Raw genomic sequence first — 19485 nt, forward strand, 5'->3', positions numbered from 1 at the left:
ATGTATTATACGTCTCTGGTTTCAGTTAGGAATTTGCGAATACGCCGTTTGTACCTGAATGATGTGACGTTATCACGATCAGTAAGGCAGAAACAGACAAATATTTGGAAGGGCGTGAACTTTTATGTTCCAGAATTAAACGTGCCCACGAAAGTCAAATGATATGAAGGGCAGATCAGACCTCCGAAATGAATGTTTACAGGTTTATTTTGACTGGATCACGACTTGTTAGTGAAAGATTTCACAATAATTGCTGTTCATCTTTCCACGTAGGAGGTAAACCATACCTTTTGATCCTGCCACTAACCATAACAAGTGATAACAGTCTGACAGCAGTCAGCAGGTCGTTTTACAACCAAAATGTGTGTACAAGAATTGTAGCCTTCTGATAAATTGACAACATACGAACATAGTGTTGTTGTTGTTGATCTTCTTCTTCCATTACAAGGATCAGAACTCCAGGGTTGGAGTGCAATTGACCCTGGGAGGTGGCACTTCAAAGAATATATTTTTGTTATTAGTAGACGGGTGGTAACGTTCAAGCGAGGACTTATAAGGGGGTAAATCCTCACTAAGGGCCAGTGATATGCTGGTAATGAGTTCCAGGTGATATTTTTTTTAACAAACTGAGTTAAACATGGTTTATTTCATGCAGGTTTGATATTATTGCCTTTTTGAAACTTGGAACATTTTTTTTTAAGAAAATTATATGTTTTCCCAACTGTTAAATTAGTTTTTTTTACACAAAGTGGCAATTATTTTATTTTAGGAAATAGAAGATGCCTTGAGCTTTCTTTTTATGTGTCTATACAGCTCATTTAGTTAACACTTTCTGTTCAGTTTTAGACATTTATTCGTCAACAGACTCAACACTTATTAGACTGATAATCACTTTACCAAACATTTCCAATATCAATTATTATTTAGAAATGTGAAAAGAATATATTTGTTTTCACACCTAAAAATTTCCTGGGAATTATTTTCATGTCATTTTTTTTTTCAAATGCTGCATATCAAGTAAATTATAATATATAATATGTATGGAAATTAAAGTGTTGGTTCCATTTTTGGATACCGTTCAATTCCCACCTCACTTCACTCACAGAACACTGTGTGCGCATAAATGTACAGCAGTAAGTATGACAGTGTTCTCAGCTGAAGTCAAACTTGAGTTAGGTACATTATTTTGTAGCTCAAGGTTCTTCTAGCCCTGCAGACACCAGCGCAGACATTTTGACAGTTAGATGTCTGCTGTGAATCTATCTCATAATCTGTCAAAATGGTGATACTGAAGGTACAGTGACGATCCCTCTTCTCTAGATGATACTGAGGGCACATGCAGTGACATCCCTGTACTCTAGGTGATACTGAGGGCACAGTGACATCCCTCTTCTCTAGGTGATATTGAGGGCACAGTGACATCCCTCTTCTCTAGGTGATACTGAGGGCACAGTGACATCCTTGTACTCTAGGTGATACTGAGGGCACAGTGACATCTCTGTACTCTAGGTGATACTGAGGGCACAGTGACCTCCTTCTTCTCTAGGTGATACTGAGGGCACAGAGACATCCCTCTTCTCTAGATGATACTGAGGGCACAGTGACAATAGTCACATGGCTGTACTCTAGGTGATACTGAAGGTGCAGTGACCTCCCTCTTCTCTAGGTCATACTGAGGGCACAGTGACATCCCTGTATTCTAGGTGATACTGAGGGCACAGTGACATCCCTGTACTCTAGGTGATACTGAGGGCACAGTGACATCCCTGTGCTCTAGGTGATACTGAGGGCACAGTGACCTCCTTCTTCTCTAGGTGATACTGAGGGCACAGAGACATCCCTCTTCTCTAGATGATACTGAGGGCACAGTGTCAATAGTCACATGCCTGTACTCTAGGTGATACTGAGGGTGCAGTGACCTTCCTCTTCTCTAGGTGATACTGAGGGTGCAGTGACCTACCTCTTCTCGAGGTGATACTGAGGGTGCAGTGACCTCCCTCTTCTCGAGGTGATACTGAGGGTGCAGTTACCTCCCTCTTCTCTAGGTGATACTGAGGGTGCAGGGACCTCCCTCTTCTCTAGGTGATACTAAGGGTGCAGTGACATCCCTCTTCTTAAGGTGATAATGAGGGTGCAGTGACCTCCCTCTTTTCTATGTGATACTGAGGGTGCAGTGACCTCCCTCTACTCTAGGTGATACTGAGGGTGCAGTGACCTCCCTCATCTCTATGTGATACTGAAGGTGCAGTGTTACCCTGTACCCTAGATAATACTGAGGGCACAGAGACATCCCTCTTCTCTAGATGATACTGAGGGCACAGTGACAATAGTCACATGCCTGTACTCTAGGTGATACTGAAGGTGCAGTGACCTCCCTCTTCTCTAGGTAATACTGAGGGCACAGTGACATCCCTGTATTCTAGTTGATACTGAGGGCACAGTGACATCCCTGTACTCTAGGTGATACTGAGGGCACAGTGACCTCCTTCTTCTCTAGGTGATAATGAGGGTGCAGTGACCTCCCTCTTTTCTATGTGATACTGAGGGTGCAGTGACCTCCCTCATCTCTATGTGATATTGAAGGTGCAGTGTTACCCTGTACCCTAGATGATACTGAGGGTGCAGTGACCTCCCTCTACCCTTGGTGATACTGAGGGTGCAGTGACCTCCCTCTTTTCTATGTGATACTGAGGGTGCAGTGACCTCCCTCATCTCTATGTGATACTGAATGTGCAGTGTTACCCTGTACCCTAGATAATACTGAGTGCACAGAGACATCCCTCTTCTCTAGATGATACTGAGGGCACAGTGACAAAAGTCACATGCCTGTACTCTAGGTGATACTGAGGGTGCAGTGACCTCCCTCATCTCTATGTGATATTGAAGGTGCAGTGTTACCCTGTACCCTAGATGATACTGAGGGTGCAGTGACCTCCCTCTACCCTAGGTGATACTGAGGGTGCAGTGACCCCCCTCTTCTCTAGGTGATACTGAGGGTGCAGTGACCTCCCTCATCTCTATGTGATACTGAAGGTGCAGTGTTACCCTGTACCCTAGATGATACTGAGGGTGCAGTGACCTCCCTCTACCCTTGGTGATACTGAGGGTGCAGTGACCCCCCTCTTCTCTAGGTGATACTGAGGGTGCAGTGACCTCCCTCTTCTCGAGGTGATACTGAGGCTGCAGTATTACCCTGTACCCTAGTTGATACTGAGGGTACAGTGACATCCTTCTCCTCTAGGTGATACTGAGGGTGCAGTGACCTCCCTCATCTCTATGTGATACTGAAGGTGCAGTGTTACCCTGTACCCTAGGTGATACTGCGGGTGCAGTGACCTCCTTCTCTAGGCCTAGGTGATACTGAGGGTCCAGTGACCTCCCTCTTCTTAAGGTGATACTGACGTTGCAGTTGAGGGTGCAGTGACATCTCTCTCCTCTATGTGATACTGAGGGTCCGGTGACCTCCCTGTTACCTAGCTAGTAGATACTGAGGGTGCGGTGACATCCCCCTTCCTAGGTGATACTGAGGGTGCAGTGACATCCCCTACTCTAGGTGATACTGAGGGTGCAGTGACGTCCCTCTATAGCTACTCTAGGTGATACTGAGGATGCAGTGACCTCCCTCTTCTCTAGGTGACCTGATGTCACACTTAATTATAATTTCCTGTTTTATTATATACTAAATATCAATGATAAACCCTTAAAGCTTCTTTGTATGGCTTCTTTTCATCAACATCATTATAAAAATAGCAATATGTTTAATTCTAGCAAGAAGACATCAAATCGCTGCCAGAGAAGCTGGATCCCGTGTCGATGAGGGAGAGAAGTTACAAGGTTTACCAGATGGACCAATGTCTATATATCAGGAGAAAATAGCAAGCAGGAAACTTAAATATGACAGCCATCAGGTGGGCATTGTCCAGAACCTTGAGGATCTTCATACCACTCTGGAGAGTTATGAACCCCAACAGTCTGAGGGATGGTTTACTAAGGTACAATATATATATGTATTGCTTTAGAGATCTAGACTAGAGCTGTGCCCCAGTCTGTGAGATGGTTTACGAAAGATTAAATAGAAATCTATAAAGTGTTATATAGTTTCTTTACCTTTGATCACATGTGTAAATTTATAGAAACCTAAATAGATGTGTGTACAATGACTAGAGAGTGTCATAGTTTTCAGTACATACTACACTACATAGTCAAGGTATTGTTGTGTAGAGCTCTCTAAGATACTGAGGCAAAGTTACTATTAGTTTAGTAGACCTACACTGTTTTGTCCAAACTTTTTCTTCTGTACAACCACAGAGTTGAAAAACCCATTAGATTATAGTTACAATACAACGTACAAATAAATATGATACAATGAACAAATACCGGTATGTATATATATGTGTAAGTTTTTGTTGTTCTTCCTAGATGGAAAACAGTTTGAATATAGGTCTTGAACATGTGACTTTGACAGTTTATGTGAACAATTATGCTCATTGTAAAGTTCTCTGAATTTTAACTTCCCTCTAAATTTTCAGATGTTTTCAAGAAATGAAAAAGACAAATCAGGTCATCCTAAAGGCTTGTATCTTCATGGAAAAGTAGGTAAGGAGTAACCTGCTGATGTATTTGTGTTGTTGATAGTGACCTGTATACTCTTACTTGGACCTAATCATGACTACATATGCATATATATATTGCAAACACCATCAATGTTAATCAAATGATTTTGATGTGTACATGAGGTAGCTAATGATGGGCTGATGATCAATTGAAATGGAAAATCAATTGGACTGGAAATACATGTATTGAAACCTAATATATAATGTATAGTGAACAACTCTGTCTATTGATGTAAAAATGGTGTTCTCACTTTATTTGAGTATTCAGTCCCGTTAATTATTAATCAATTCAATAATGCAATCTCTCATTAATCAGTTTTTTACTACATCCAATTTCAAACTGATTATGTATTATGATTTGAAACAGATTGCCTGTCACTATTGGTGAGCTCAGTGGATTTATTACGTTTTTGTTATGTTCTACAGGTACTGGTAAAACAATGCTGATGGATCTGTTTCATGACCAAAGTCGAGTGAAGAAGAAAAAACGGGTCCATTTCCACAAATTTATGTTAGATGTTCATAAACGTAAGATGGCTGTTCTACATTATGTTGTTTCACAAACAGTATACTATATACTATACATGATGTTAGTATATAGTATAGTATAAGTGCCCTCTGTACAGTGCTACCTGGTTATTACCATGGTATAAGTGCCTTCTATACAGTGCTACCTGGTAATTACCACGGTATAAGTGCCTTCTGTACAGTGCTACTTGGTAATTACCACAGTATAAGTGCCTTCTGTACAGTACTACCAGGTAATTACCACGGTATAAGTACCTTCTGTACAGTGCTACTTGGTAATTACCACGGTATAAGTGCCTTCTGCACAGTGACCCGGTAATTACCACGGTATAAGTGCCTTCGGTACAGTGCTTCTTGGTAATTACCACGGCATGAGTGCCTTCTGTACAGTGCTACCTGGTAATTACCGCGGTATAAGTGCCTTCTGTACAGTGCTATCTGGTAATTACCATGGTATAAGGGCCTTCTGTACAGTGCTACCTGGTAATTACCACGGTATAAGTGCCTTCTGTACAGTGCTTCTTGGTAATTACCACGGTATAAGTGCCTTCTGTACAGTGCTACCTGGTAATTACTACGGTATAAGAGTGTTCTGAAGTGTTTCCATTTAATTTACAATTGCACAATTAGGATCCAGTGTAAAATTACATAATTCTACTGCATACATAACTTGAAATAAAATACAGTGTATTACTTTTACAGGAATCCATGCCATTAAACAGACGATACCTCGACAGTACAATGTACAGAAGATAGACCCATTTGACCCCATACCCCCAGTAGCCAAGGAAATCAGTGAGGAAACATGGCTGCTATGCTTTGATGAGTTTCAGGTGATTATGATTCTACAATTAGTTATGTATCATGGTTTTACCTCCTCTCACTGTCTATTTGACAACATTCTGTTAAGTGTTTTATTAAAAATGCATTTCCCCCAACCCACCCAAGCTCGGTCCTTGTACATAGTCAGGTGGAACCTTTTTAATCCCTGTTTACAGGAGTAACCTTTTTTAATCCCCGTTTACAGGAGTAACCTTTTTTAATCCCCGTTTACTGGAGTAACCTTTTTAATTCCCATTTACAAGGATTCATAAGTTATCCATGCAAACATTATTTTATGCTTAAACAGCTGAACCAACATGACACTCTTTTCATTTTGGAAAACTCTTTCATTTTGATAGTATATTTGTGTATCTATGAAAATGGTCTTATATTTCTTTTTAACTGCAGGTCACAGACATTGCTGATGCTATGATACTGAAGCGGCTGTTTATGGAACTGTTTAAGAATGGTATTGTGGTGGTGGCCACCTCCAACAGACCACCAGATGGTATGATCATTTCAATTATAAACTGGAATTTATTTAGACTAACAGACGGTACATAAACATATGATCTCTCGATTTATAAAACAGTTTCCTTGTTAAAAGATATGATGACAGCCAACAAATTGGGTATAAAAATATGTCATGTACAAGGTTTAACTGTTTTCAACTTTTGGGTTATGAATTTTGTGATTTTGATCATGGGAAAACTTCAGATATTAAGGATGATAGCTCTTTTTTCTAAAATTTATGTAAATTTCAGATGTGTGTACTGTTTTGAGAAGAAAAAAAAATCATCATAAGTTACTTTTTCAGATCTCTACAAAAATGGTTTACAAAGAGGAACTTTTCTGCCATTCATAGGAATTTTAAAGGTGAGCATTATTTTTTTCTGCATTTCGACCCAAATATGTTGGAATTTTTGCAGGCTTTCTCCACAAAAAATAATTAACAGTCATGTACAAAAGAACATTGTCTTCTCCAGACATTAATGAATGAAATCTGTATGACAGCTATTTAAGGAACAGTCCAAAATACAAGGTTTAATTGCATTGGCTACAAGCATATTGATAAATACTAAATATGATCCTGTGCAACAAGGAAATTAAAGCTTTGAATGATTAATGCACATAAGTAATGTACAATTCCATTCACTTTCTGTTGAGGAAAAACATTCATAGCCATAAGGTCTTGTATGCAAAGCAGTAGATTAATGTAACTCCTCACCTAGCTGTCAAGGGTTTGTTTCCAGTACCAAAAAGGTTGCACTGGAGTGAAACAAAAATATTGACTGCATAGCTGGGTTCACAATATCATTGATGTCTGGAGAGCTGGGTTGAACTTAAGCTTGTTCAAGAAGATGCAAACCTGTTTTGTCCAGTCCGCCTCTGAGATCTTTACGACTTCATTGCGAAGAAACCAGCTCTGAACATTTATCCTTGGGAAAGCATTTTTGCAATTCACAACATTCACAACAGACTAAGACATATTTTATTTGAATCTCCATTTACAGCTGTAAGTGGAACACATGTCCATGAGATCAGACCATGTTAACTTAGAGACAGCATCTTAAAATCGTCAGCTTGAGTTGAACAGGTTATATGTACATTGACATTTTGAATAACTAAGAAAACTTTGAAACACACAGATCCTTCAACAAGTCACTGATAAAAACTGTAAACAACCAAGGGGAGATAATGCTTCCTTGATGTGTACCTTGGTTGACTTTGAACCAGAAGGAACCCTTGTGCAGAACAGCACTAAATATACTTTCATATACATGTAATTATAAAGAAGTAATTATATAAATACTCTTTAACTTAAAGCCAGTGCTAGTGGGTTTAAAGAATAGGTCATTATGCTATTCAAAGTGAAATGCTTTGGCAGCATCTAGGAAGCAAGCAAACAATTTACTTTTATTGTCACAAGCATACATATTCATGAATTAATTCTTCACTGGATGATTCTGAATGTATCTCTGCAAAAAACATTCCCCAGAGGAGGGCTAGGCAAGCAGGGTCTGTGATAACTTCACCATTAAATTTCATTTCAGTGCCAACAAAACCTGAAACATTTTCTAATTAGAGACAAAAATATGTTTTGATTGACAAGTACAATTTGATCCTGTAAAACACTTATGTACAATGAATGTTTGTATTTTCGCAGAGTCACTGTAAAACACTTATGTACAATGAATGTTTGTTTGTATTTTCGCAGAGTCACTGTAAAACACTTAACCTGGACTCTGGAATAGACTACAGAATGACAGTTGGTCCAGCAGAAGGCAAGATTTACTTTTTGTAAGTATCATTTTGTTCATTTTAATCAGAAAGTAAATAGATGTATTGGTACCACATTGTCACTGGTTATTTTTTTCATCAAAAACTTAAATATTGAGTTCAGCATACATTTCAAATAAAGTTGAAAATATGCTTGATTTGTTTATTCAAGGAACTATAAATAACAGTTTGCAAAAAAATAAAAAATAAATAAAAAAAAGTTAGTGTAAATGCAACAATAACATCATCAATGGATCTTGAATGTTTATTTAATTAAAGTTTCTGGGGAAGGCACTTACAAAATTACATGGTTGCGTGTGTTAGGCCCTGAAACTTTATATTGTTGGAAAAGTTGCCACTGTGTGTGGGTGTGGTTTTTGTTTTGAATGAACTGATTTGCAGCTCAAATAACTTTGATCAGATTTATTCCAGCTAAAACTTTCAGTAGAAGTATATTTTTTGGAGAAAAATTATTGCAAGCAGTATTTTAAATATCTTCCCATCTCATGTTTTAAAGTATAACATCCCCATGTAAGAAGAGATGTTTTGTCTATAGATCTGACCATTGTTGTAGGACCTCTAACAGTGAGGCTGACACACACCTAGACCACATATTTGATCACCTAAGTGCTGAGGAAGACCAAGGTAAGGCTGTATGAGTACAGATTATATAAATCAGGTGTTAAAATTATTTTTTGATTTCAGTTTTCTATGCAGATTAATATTATTCATCAGAATTTGGTTTTCTATGTATTAGACAGACTCAGGCTTAGTACATGTGTAATTGAATATTAAAACCTTCTATTTTCATTAAACAAATGTACTCTCTTAATTCACTACCTGGTAATTAGTAAAAAAAGTGAAATAAGTTGTTATAAGAAGATAGAATATCATTACAATGTAATTAGAATTAGAAACTATGGTTTTCTTATTTCATTATATTTTTTTTGCTATATCCCATATTGATATATGTACCAACAAATTAAAGTAACTAATAAGTCAACGTAGAAAGACACAGTAAATGTTTACTTGGCCATATGGCCGTTTAGGAATTATCATTTGTACTAAAGGTCAAGAGAATGGAAAGCCATGTCTAAAATGTTCTAAAAAAAATGTGTATAAAAGATAGAAAATGCACTATATGGTAATACCATCCATTCTAGATCCTGGTCCAAGGGAGATAATCGTCCTGAAACGGAAACTTCTGTTGCCCAAGACATGTGGCGGTGTGCTGGACACAGACTTTAACAGTATGTGTGCACAGGTAAGAACTTGATAGGACTGTCATTTCAATTTTACCTGGATTCTCATCTTTACATACTGTACCTTACAGTACATTTGTATTCAGCTATCTAACAAGAGGTTGATTAAAGTATTTCATTTCCAGGTTTGAATTGTATATATGAAAACAAACAAAATATTTAAACAAATAAAAATGAAAAAATAAATAGATTTAAGTTTAAGAGTGTTTTCTTTTAAACTGTTGGTCAATACTTTTGACATCATGATATCTCTTATCACAGAATGTAAAATGAAATTCAAAATCTAGACTAGCCATAGATTGTGTGATCAAATAGTCACTGAATATGTACCTGACAACTGTGTTTCAGCCTCTTGGTGCAATAGATTACCTGGAAATAAGCCAAAATTTTGACACTGTAATTGTAAGGAATATACCACGAATGTCACTTAGTCGCAAGTCAGAAGCTCGAAGATTCATCACACTCATTGACACCCTATATGATAAAAAGGTATATTACCTATCAACTAACACTGACTGAATTAAAGCTTCCTGGGAAATCCTCTACCCCTATCAACTAACACTGACTGAATTAATATCTTTCTGGGAAATACTCTACCTATCAACAAACACTGACTGAATTAAAATCTTCCTGGAAAATCCTCTACCTATCAATTTACACTGACTGAATTAAAATCTTCCTGGAAAATCCTCTACCTATCAATTTACACTGACTGAATTAAAATCTTCCTGGGAAATCCTCTACCTATCAACTAACACTGACTGAATTAATATCTTTCTGGGAAATCCTCTACCTATCAACAAACACTGACTGAATTAAAATCTTCCTGGGAAATCCTCTAACTATCAACTAACACTGACTGAATTAAAATCTTCCTGGGAAATCCTCTAACTATCAACTAACACTGACTGTATTAATATCTTCCTGGAAAATCCTCTAACTATCAACTAACACTGGCTGAATTAAAATCTTCCTGGGAAATCCTCTAACCATCAACTAACACTGACTGTATTAATATCTTCCTGGAAAATCCTCTAACTATCAACTAACACTGACTGAATTAATATCTTCTTGGGAAATCCTCTACCTATCAACTATAACACTGGCTGAATTAATATCTTACTGGGAAATCCTCTACCTATCAACTAACACTGACTGAATTAAAATCTTCCTTGGAAATCCTCTAACTATCAACTAACTCTGACTGTATTAATATCTTCCTGGAAAATCCTCTAACTATCAACTAACACTGACTGTATTAATATCTTCCTGGAAAATCCTCTAACTATCAACTAACACTGGCTGAATTAAAATCTTCCTGGGAAATCCTCTAACCATCAACTAACACTGACTGTATTAATATCTTCCTGGAAAATCCTCTAACTATCAACTAACACTGGCTGAATTAATATCTTCCTGGGAAATCCTCTAACTATCAACTAACTCTGACTGTATTAATATCTTCCTGGAAAATCCTCTAACTATCAACTAACACTGGCTGAATTAATATCTTCCTGGGAAATCCTCTACACCTATCAACTAACACTGACTGAATTAAAATCTTCCTTGGAAATCCTCTAACTATCAACTAACACTGACTGTATTAATATCTTCCTGGAAAATCCTCTAACTATCAACTAACACTGACTGAATTAATATCTTCTTGGGAAATCCTCTACCTATCAACTAACACAGACTGAATTAATGTCTCTGGGGAGTCCAAAAGACCAATTGTCTAATGCTTACTTATTTTTATAGATATTCCATTCCTGGGAAATCCTCTATATATGGACTTCTATAAAAGTTTTTTAGAAAAGTTTTCAATCAGAATATCAATTTTGCTTTACAATGTAATATAGGCTTCAATCCGAAAATAACAGTATGGAAAAATATTTTTTATAAATATATAATATCTGCCTTTTAATTTTCTCTGATGATTGTGTATATAGGTGCGTGTGTTGTGCTCTGCTGAAGTAGAACCCATTGGACTGTTTACAAGTGGGAGTATCAGTAAACGTGATGAGGAGACTAACAGTATGTTAATGGATGATCTCGGCATACTACAGGTCAGTCTCTATTGTAGATTTATAGGTTTGTTCCTACGTCCAGGTCAATCTCTATTGTAGATTTGTAGGTTTGGTCCTACTACAGGTCAGTCTCTATTGTAGATTCATAGCTTTGGTCATACTACAGGTCAGTCTCTATTGTAGATTTATAGGGTTGGTCATACTACAGGTCAGTCTCTATTGTAGATTTAAAGGTTTGGTCATACTACAGGTCAGTCTCTATTGCAGATTTATAGGTTTGGTCATACTACGTACAGGTCAATCTCTATTGTAGATTTGTAGGTTTGGCCATACTACAGGTCAGTCTCTATTGTAGATTTATAGGGTTGGTCATACTACAGGTCAGTCTCTATTGTAGATTTGTAGGTTCGGTCATACTACAGGTCAGTCTCTATTGTAGATTTGTAGGTTTGGTCATACGTACAGGTCAATCTCTATTGTAGATTTGTAGGGTTGGTCATACTACAGGTCAGTCTCTATTGTAGATTTATAGGATTGGTCATACTACAGGTCAATCTCTATTATAGATTTATAGGTTTGGTCCTACTACAGGTCAGTCTCTATTGTAGATTCATAGCTTTGGTCATACTACAGGTCAGTCTCTATTGTAGCTTTATAGGTTTGGTCATACTACAGGTCAGTCTCTATTATAGATTTGTAGGTTTGGTCATACTACAGGTCAATCTCTATTGTAGATTTGTAGGTTTGGCCATACTACAGGTCAGTCTCTATTGTAGATTTATAGGGTTGGTCATACTACAGGTCAGTCTCTATTGTAGATTTGTAGGTTTGGTCATACGTACAGGTCAATCTCTATTGTAGATTTGTAGGTTCGGTCATACTACAGGTCAGTCTCTATTGTAGATTTGTAGGTTCGGTCATACTACAGGTCAGTCTCTATTGTAGATTTGTAGGTTTGGTCATACTTACAGATCAATCTCTATTGTAGATTTGTAGGTTTGGTCATACTTACAGATCAATCTCTATTGTAGATTTGTAGGTTTGGTCCTACTACAGGTCAGTCTCTATTGTAGATTCATAGCTTTGGTCATACTACAGGTCAGTCTCTATTGTAGATTTACAGGTTTGGTCATACTACAGGTCAGTATTTATTGCAGATTTATAGGTTTGGTAATACTACAGGTCAGTATCTATTGTAGATTTGTAGGTTTGGTCATACTACGTGAAGGTCAATCTCTATTGTAAATTTGTAGGTTTGGTCATACTACAGGTCAGTCTCTATTGTAGCTTTATAGGTTTGGTCATACTACAGGTCAGTCTCTATTGTAGCTTTATAGGTTTGGTCATACTACAGGTTAATCTCTATTGTAGATTTATAGGTTTGGTCATACTACAGGTCAATCTCTATTGTAGATTTGTAGGTTTGGTCATACTACAGGTCAGTTTCTATTGTAGATTTATAGGTTTGTTCCTACGTACAGGTCAATCTCTGTTGTAGATTTGTAGGTTTGGTCATACTACGTACAGGTCAATCTCTATTGTAGATTTGTAGGTTTGGTCATACTACAGGTCAGTCTCTATTGTAGATTTATAGGTTTAGTCTGTTGATTAGAGGTGTTGTCATAGATATAAGGTGTGGGCCATCTACATTAGTGGGCCGTAGTCTGTTGTTGGGTAGCATTACTTTGGTATACAGTGAAGCCTTCTGTGTATAATTAGACTATTATAGTTTTGTGTATTTGAACTTTAAGTATACACTGTGGCCTTGTCTTTATCAATGATTTGTATTTCTGTTGTAGAGATCAGGAATGGGTGATGCCAAGGCCAGTATATTTACTGGAGAGGAAGAACTTTTCGCATTTGATAGAACTGTGTCACGTTTGACGGAAATGCAAACTTTAGAATATTGGAATGAACGAAAACCGACCCGATCCTATCATCCTAGTAAATCACAGAAAGATCCTGTTAAACATGTATGACACCGGCTGAATCTATAGTCAACTGTATCAGTTTAATGTTCATCATTTATTTATAGTGAAATAATTTTAAAACAGATATGTACCGATGCAATGGTGATCTTTTTTTTAACTTTTGTTGTAGAGAGAAATCACTCAGCCATGTTTTCCAGGTTTTAAAAGATTAGGAAAATCAATTAGTGTTTTTTCCAGACAGTTGTATTGATTTACGTTTGGACTATTCAAAAATAAAACTAGAAAGTAAAACAAACATGAAAAAAAAATCTTCCACACCTAGGCCTGTATCACATCATCTACCAGCTGCTGCAGATCTGATTTAATTTGTAGAGACACGCTTATTCTCTTTGAACTTGATTTGTCAGTTTCCTGTGAGGGTTCCTGATGTCTTTCAAATATAAAAACATATATCAGAGAACAGTAATGTCAGTGGTTTAGTCAGATGGTATCACTAGGACACACCACAATTGTTTATTATCGTCCTGGTTCTAATGTAGTCAGGTCAGGAGATAACTCGTTGTATATATAAGTACATATTTATACTGTTTTTATTTTACAATTTGCAAACAAATATCTTTGCAGTGGTGCTGTTATGATGTTCTTTTTGACATAACAATATTAATGTACGTGTGTGAAAAATTCCTCTATATACACATTAATGGTAGTTTATGGATCCGTAGTCTCTTTAGCACATGTAACACCTACAATTGTGAATGTATCAAAGTTTTACTTTACAATTTACACTTTATAAACAATGTACATATCAAACATGTCATTATATTTCAGGACCGACTGGTGTCTTAATTGTCAGTCGGTCTAGAAATGTTGGGACACGTCTGATTATCAATGATATTTACATTGTTTTTGTGTCGCCTACGATGGATGTCGGAAAGACACATAGGCGTCGCTTTTCCGATGGCGACAGTGGCGGCGGCGGCGTCAACAATGTTAAGGTTTTGCGTTTAGCTCTGTTCCTGACAAAGTTACACCAACAAAACCTCGATCATAGATGTAGCATGGGTAGTGGAGCCTACTGCACTAAAAACGTTTCATTGATTTCTGCATTTTTTGGGTAAAAACCTCAAACTTCTGCACTTAAGAAAAAAACTCAACGTTAATGTTTTGCGTTAAGCTCTTACATTTTAGGCTGTTTCTGACAAAGTATTTTTACATCATTCACAAATTATATGGTTTAGCTTCGATTGTCATACTGATGATAATTTTGACACTTCCAGTGTCTTATTTTAATCTCTCTCTTTAATTCTTTCATTGTAATACAATTTGAATGCTTCGTGAGAAGGGTGGACAATATACCAAATCTATGCAGATTGTTTTCAAGTAGGAACACAATTTATTATTTTTTTTCATAGGTTTCACTTAGAATAAGATCAGATTTATTACTTTAAATGATAAAGTCTCATTTGATTTCAAGCCTTGGGTCAGTAAGGTTTTTAACCTTTGTTCCATCTCGGAGATTTCAAAGACGTCAAAATATGCACAAAATAGTATACTTTTAAAAACAATGTGTAAATCATGATGTTATGCTTTACAGAATGGTGTTGTTACTGAGTCGTGTCGATATTTTTAGTCCTCATTATTTTTACATTTTACATGTACTTTCATGGCAGATTAAACTGATTGTTAAATTTCATCATAAGGTTTTAGTCTTTACTACCTAATTATGAAGTCTGTGATCTCGACTAGCTACATATAGGGTCATGCCAAGTCAGACTTAAATTATAAAACAAGAAACATGTTTTGGGTCACTTGAACCAGAGACGCATATATACTACAAATCTCTGGCTTTATGTCTCTGCTTGAACATGTGTTTTCTTCCTTTTCACCTGAAATACTACTGATTAATGCTAAAAGGATGAGAACTGCGGACACAATGGCCAGTATGGTGTGGTACATGTAAACATATTTCACGCTCTTTACATCCACTAACTCCATTTTAAAATGGATGTTTCTTTACTTTGTATTTTAGTGGTATTTTTACGTTACAATGTAGCTGAATGCTGTTGTGGTTTTCATGAAATTAACCCAGCTAGGTCCCTGTTCCTGCTTTTTATATAAAATGTCAAAGAACTGGAACTAAAGTCAGTGAAGCAAAATTCATCAAAATTACTTCAGGAATTACTTCACAGGATGTATCCACACAGGAAGTTTGATTTTAGTAGCAAAATGAAAAATTCAAGAAAAGTCAGTGAAGCAGAAGTATATCACAATGACCTACGTCTACTACACTTGAGATATCGCGGTACAGAAGTAGTACCAATCAGGGTGTACCCACTTATGACGTTTGATGACGTCACGACGTATCAGAGTGATGGAGCTAAATACAACTCGAACCAAAGACAGTGAAAAGACAGCGACCAACATTTGATATATTACTGGAGAACTCCTGAATATGTATCCACATTATGACATAGGGAGTTGGACCCTCAACAACTTATTGAAATTGACAATTTACTCTTCTAATAAATATCTCTTTGTATCTGTTAAACTCTGGTAAGCTTTATCTAAGGAGTAGTCAGATTGTTTTGAGATGTTTACGTCTCTTGACCACTTAAATTGTTCATCAGTGTATGTGTTATGCAATAGCTCTCCTTAATTCAGGGATGTGCATCCTCAAAATTCAAGGGGGTATCGTTGTTGAACACCAAAGGAATCGAGCCGCAGCATGATGGTAAAATTAATTGCCTTTAAAGTTTGGGGTAGCTCTTCTATAATCTTCAAAAGGTATATGTATCAGCAGAGCAGATTGTCAGGTATTTATACCTGAAACCAATCAAATAACTTACGAGTGTTCAATTTGGTTGTGGCATAGTCCAAGGATGCAGAGATTGTACATTTCGGAGCGGAACCCTTCGATGTTTTGGGGTATCTTTATGGTGGGAAGAACTTGTCAACAAATTGTAAGCGTGGTTATGAGACCAACAGGTAACAAACATAAACATTGCGACTTTGGTGGACTTGGTGTTACCTTCTGGCTCTTGTGTTGTAGCCTACTTTATGATATAGAGAAAATGACAAAAACTATTATTTCTCAATTTTTATACAAATCATTTAATGGCCTCTAAGGTGTTTTAGCTGCTGACTTAAAGAATTATTATTTTCCGTTCACATATTGGCAACAACAAAATGCTATGTAGAACAACTCACCTGACCATTGGTTAATTAGGCCTGTGGACCTCTTGTTTATTAGCTCACCTGGCACAAAGTGCCAAGTGAGCTTATGCCGTGGTGCGGCGTCCGTCGTCTGTCCGTCCGTCCATCCTCGTCCTTCATCTTTTCCTTTAAACAACTTCTTCTGAAGAATGGACAGGCCTAGAGTCATGATATTTGGCTGAAAGCTTCGTTGGTAGGAGCCCTACAAAGTTTGAGAACGAAGATGACCTTGACCTGTTTTCAAGGTCACAGGGGTCAAATATATCAAAAACTTCAAACGACTTTTTCTAAAGAACAAAAAGGTATAGAATCTACATATTTGGCTGATGGCTTCCTGGGATAGAGCCCAAAAAAGTTTGAAAATGAAAATGACCTTAACCTACTTTCAAGGTCACAGGGGTCAAATGTGTAAAACACTTCAAACGACTTCTTCTGAAGAACTGAAAGGTATAGAATCTTTATATTTGGCTGGTGGCTTCCTGGGATAGAGACCAACAAAGTTTGAGAATGAAAATTAGTTTGACCTACTTTCAAGGTCACAGGGGTCAAATATGTCAAAAACTTCAAACGACTTCTTCTGAAGAATTAAAAGGTATAGAATCTTCATATTTGGCTGATGGCTTCCTTGGATGGAGCCCAACAAAGTTTGAGAATGAAAATTACCTTGACCTTCTTTCAAGGTCACAGGGGTCAAATGTGTCAAACACTTCAAACGACTTCTTCTGAAGAACTGAAAGGTATATAATCTTTATATTTGGCTGGTGGCTTCCTGGGATAGAGCCCAACAAAGTTTGAGAATGAAAACTAGTTTGACCTACTTTCAAGGTCACAGGGGTCATATATGTCAAAAGCTTCAAATGACTTCTTCTGAAGAACTGAAAGGTATAGAATCTTTATTTTTGATTGATGGCTTCCTTGGATAGAGCCCGACAAAGTTTGAGAATGAAAATGACCTTGACCTTCTTTCAAGGTCACAGGAGTCAAATGTGTCAGACACTTCAAACGACTTCTTCTGAAGAACTGAAAGGTATATAATCTCTATATTTGGCTTGTAGCTTCCTAGGAAAGAGCCGAACAAAGTTTGAGAATGAAAATGACCTTGACCTTCTTTTAAGGTCACATGAGGCAGATATGTCAAACACTTTAAACGACTTCTTCTGAAGAACTGGTAGTTATAAAATCTTAATATTTGGCAGGTGGCTTCCTGGGAAAGAGCCAAACAAAGTTTGCGAATGAAAATGACCTTGACCTACTTTCAAGGTCACAGCGTTCAAATATGTCAAACAGTTCAAACAGCTTCTTCTGAAGAATTAAAAGGCATAAAATTATAATATTTGGCTGGTGACTTCCCGGGATAGAGCTCACCAAAGTTTGCAAATGAAAATGACCTCAACCTACTTTAGAGGTCACAGAGGTCAACAACATTTTAATGGATTTGTTCTTGAGAACTAAAAGGAATGGATTCATAAGATTTGGCTGGTAGCTTTTTGGAATAGAGCTAACCAATTTGAGAAGGAAAATGACATTGACCTACTTACAAGATCACAGGGAAAAATATGTCAAGCAACTTCTGAAGAAGAATCAAAAAGCATAGAATCTTATAATAATATTTTGCTGGTAGTTTCAACAGATGGAGCCAACAAAGTTTGCGAGGGAAATATTTTTAGTGCAATATAATATTTAATGAGAATATTTTGCTATGACTGCTTAAATATTCAGGTGAGCGATACAGGCCCTCTTGGGCCTCTTGTTAGTTTATTGCCTTTAACATTAATCAGTTTGATAATTCAAGTAAGTAATGTGAATTCCAACTGATCACCTTTTCATATAAGTTCCATGGTAAGGGTACCTTTCCCATCATGAAACCTTCTTTTATATGCTGATACAAAACAAGAGGCCCAATGGGCCTGCATCGCTCACCTGGCACAAATCTCACACTTGTAGTGATCAAAAATAAAGCTACAGGCAAAAAATCAGTATTTATGATTAAAATTCATTCAAAAGAACCTATTAAAAGTTTTTAAAACATTTCACCCTTGTAACCTTGAAAGTCGAACAAGATCATGATGTTGAATACATTTTATAGCCTTTCACCTCGGGATGCAACTTGAGAACTATCAACATTCTGGGACCAATTGTTATTCAGAAGAGGTCGTTTAACGATTTTAAACAAATTTGACCATGTGATCTTGTTTATAAGTCAGTCATTCATTTGAACAAACATTGTAGCCCTTGATCCCAGCATGCTACTGACTAGATATCAATATTCTGGGCCTTTTGGTTATTAAGAAATCGTTTAAAGATTTTGAACATATTTGATCCATGTGACCTTGAATAAATGTCAAGGTCATTCATTTGAACAAAGTTGGTAGCCCTACATCCTATCATGTTACAGGCCAAATATCATCATCCTGGGCCTTTTGGTTATTCAGACTAAGTTGTTTAAAGATTTTGAACATATATGCTCCTTGTGACCTTGAATATGATTCAAGGTCAAACATTTAAACAAAATTGGTAGCCCTTCATCCTAGTATGCTACTGACTAAATATCAAACTCCTGGGCCTTTTGGTTATTCAGAGGAAGTTGTTTAAAGGTCTTTTTTAACAATTAACCCCTGTGACCTTGAATATGAGGCAAGATCATTCATTTGAACAAACTTGGTAGCCCTGTACCCCAGCATGATACTGGCCAAATGTTATCTCCCTGGGAATTTCAGTTATTTAGAAGAAGTTTTTAACATATTTGACCCCTGTGACCTTGAATATGAGGCAAGGTCATTCATTTGAACAAACTTGGTAGCCCTTTACC

General features: G+C 37.0%; 1 protein-coding gene across 1 annotated transcript; it reads left to right on the forward strand.

The window, feature by feature from the left end:
* Positions 1 to 81: 81 nt before the first annotated feature.
* LOC110465368 (lactation elevated protein 1-like) lies at positions 82 to 15156 on the forward strand. Its single transcript, XM_021521132.1, has 13 exons — positions 82 to 276; positions 3769 to 3992; positions 4530 to 4596; positions 5040 to 5141; positions 5844 to 5974; positions 6372 to 6471; positions 6781 to 6839; positions 8182 to 8264; positions 8818 to 8888; positions 9407 to 9507; positions 9854 to 9994; positions 11455 to 11571; positions 13332 to 15156. The coding sequence occupies exons 1-13, from the start codon at positions 189 to 191 to the stop codon at positions 13509 to 13511; spliced, it is 1464 nt and encodes a 487-aa protein (XP_021376807.1). The 5' UTR covers positions 82 to 188; the 3' UTR covers positions 13512 to 15156.
* Positions 15157 to 19485: the final 4329 nt, after the last annotated feature.

The sequence above is a fragment of the Mizuhopecten yessoensis genome, unplaced genomic scaffold (genome assembly GCF_002113885.1).
Source record: "Mizuhopecten yessoensis strain PY_sf001 unplaced genomic scaffold, ASM211388v2 scaffold11073, whole genome shotgun sequence".
Taxonomy (NCBI): domain Eukaryota; kingdom Metazoa; phylum Mollusca; class Bivalvia; order Pectinida; family Pectinidae; genus Mizuhopecten; species Mizuhopecten yessoensis.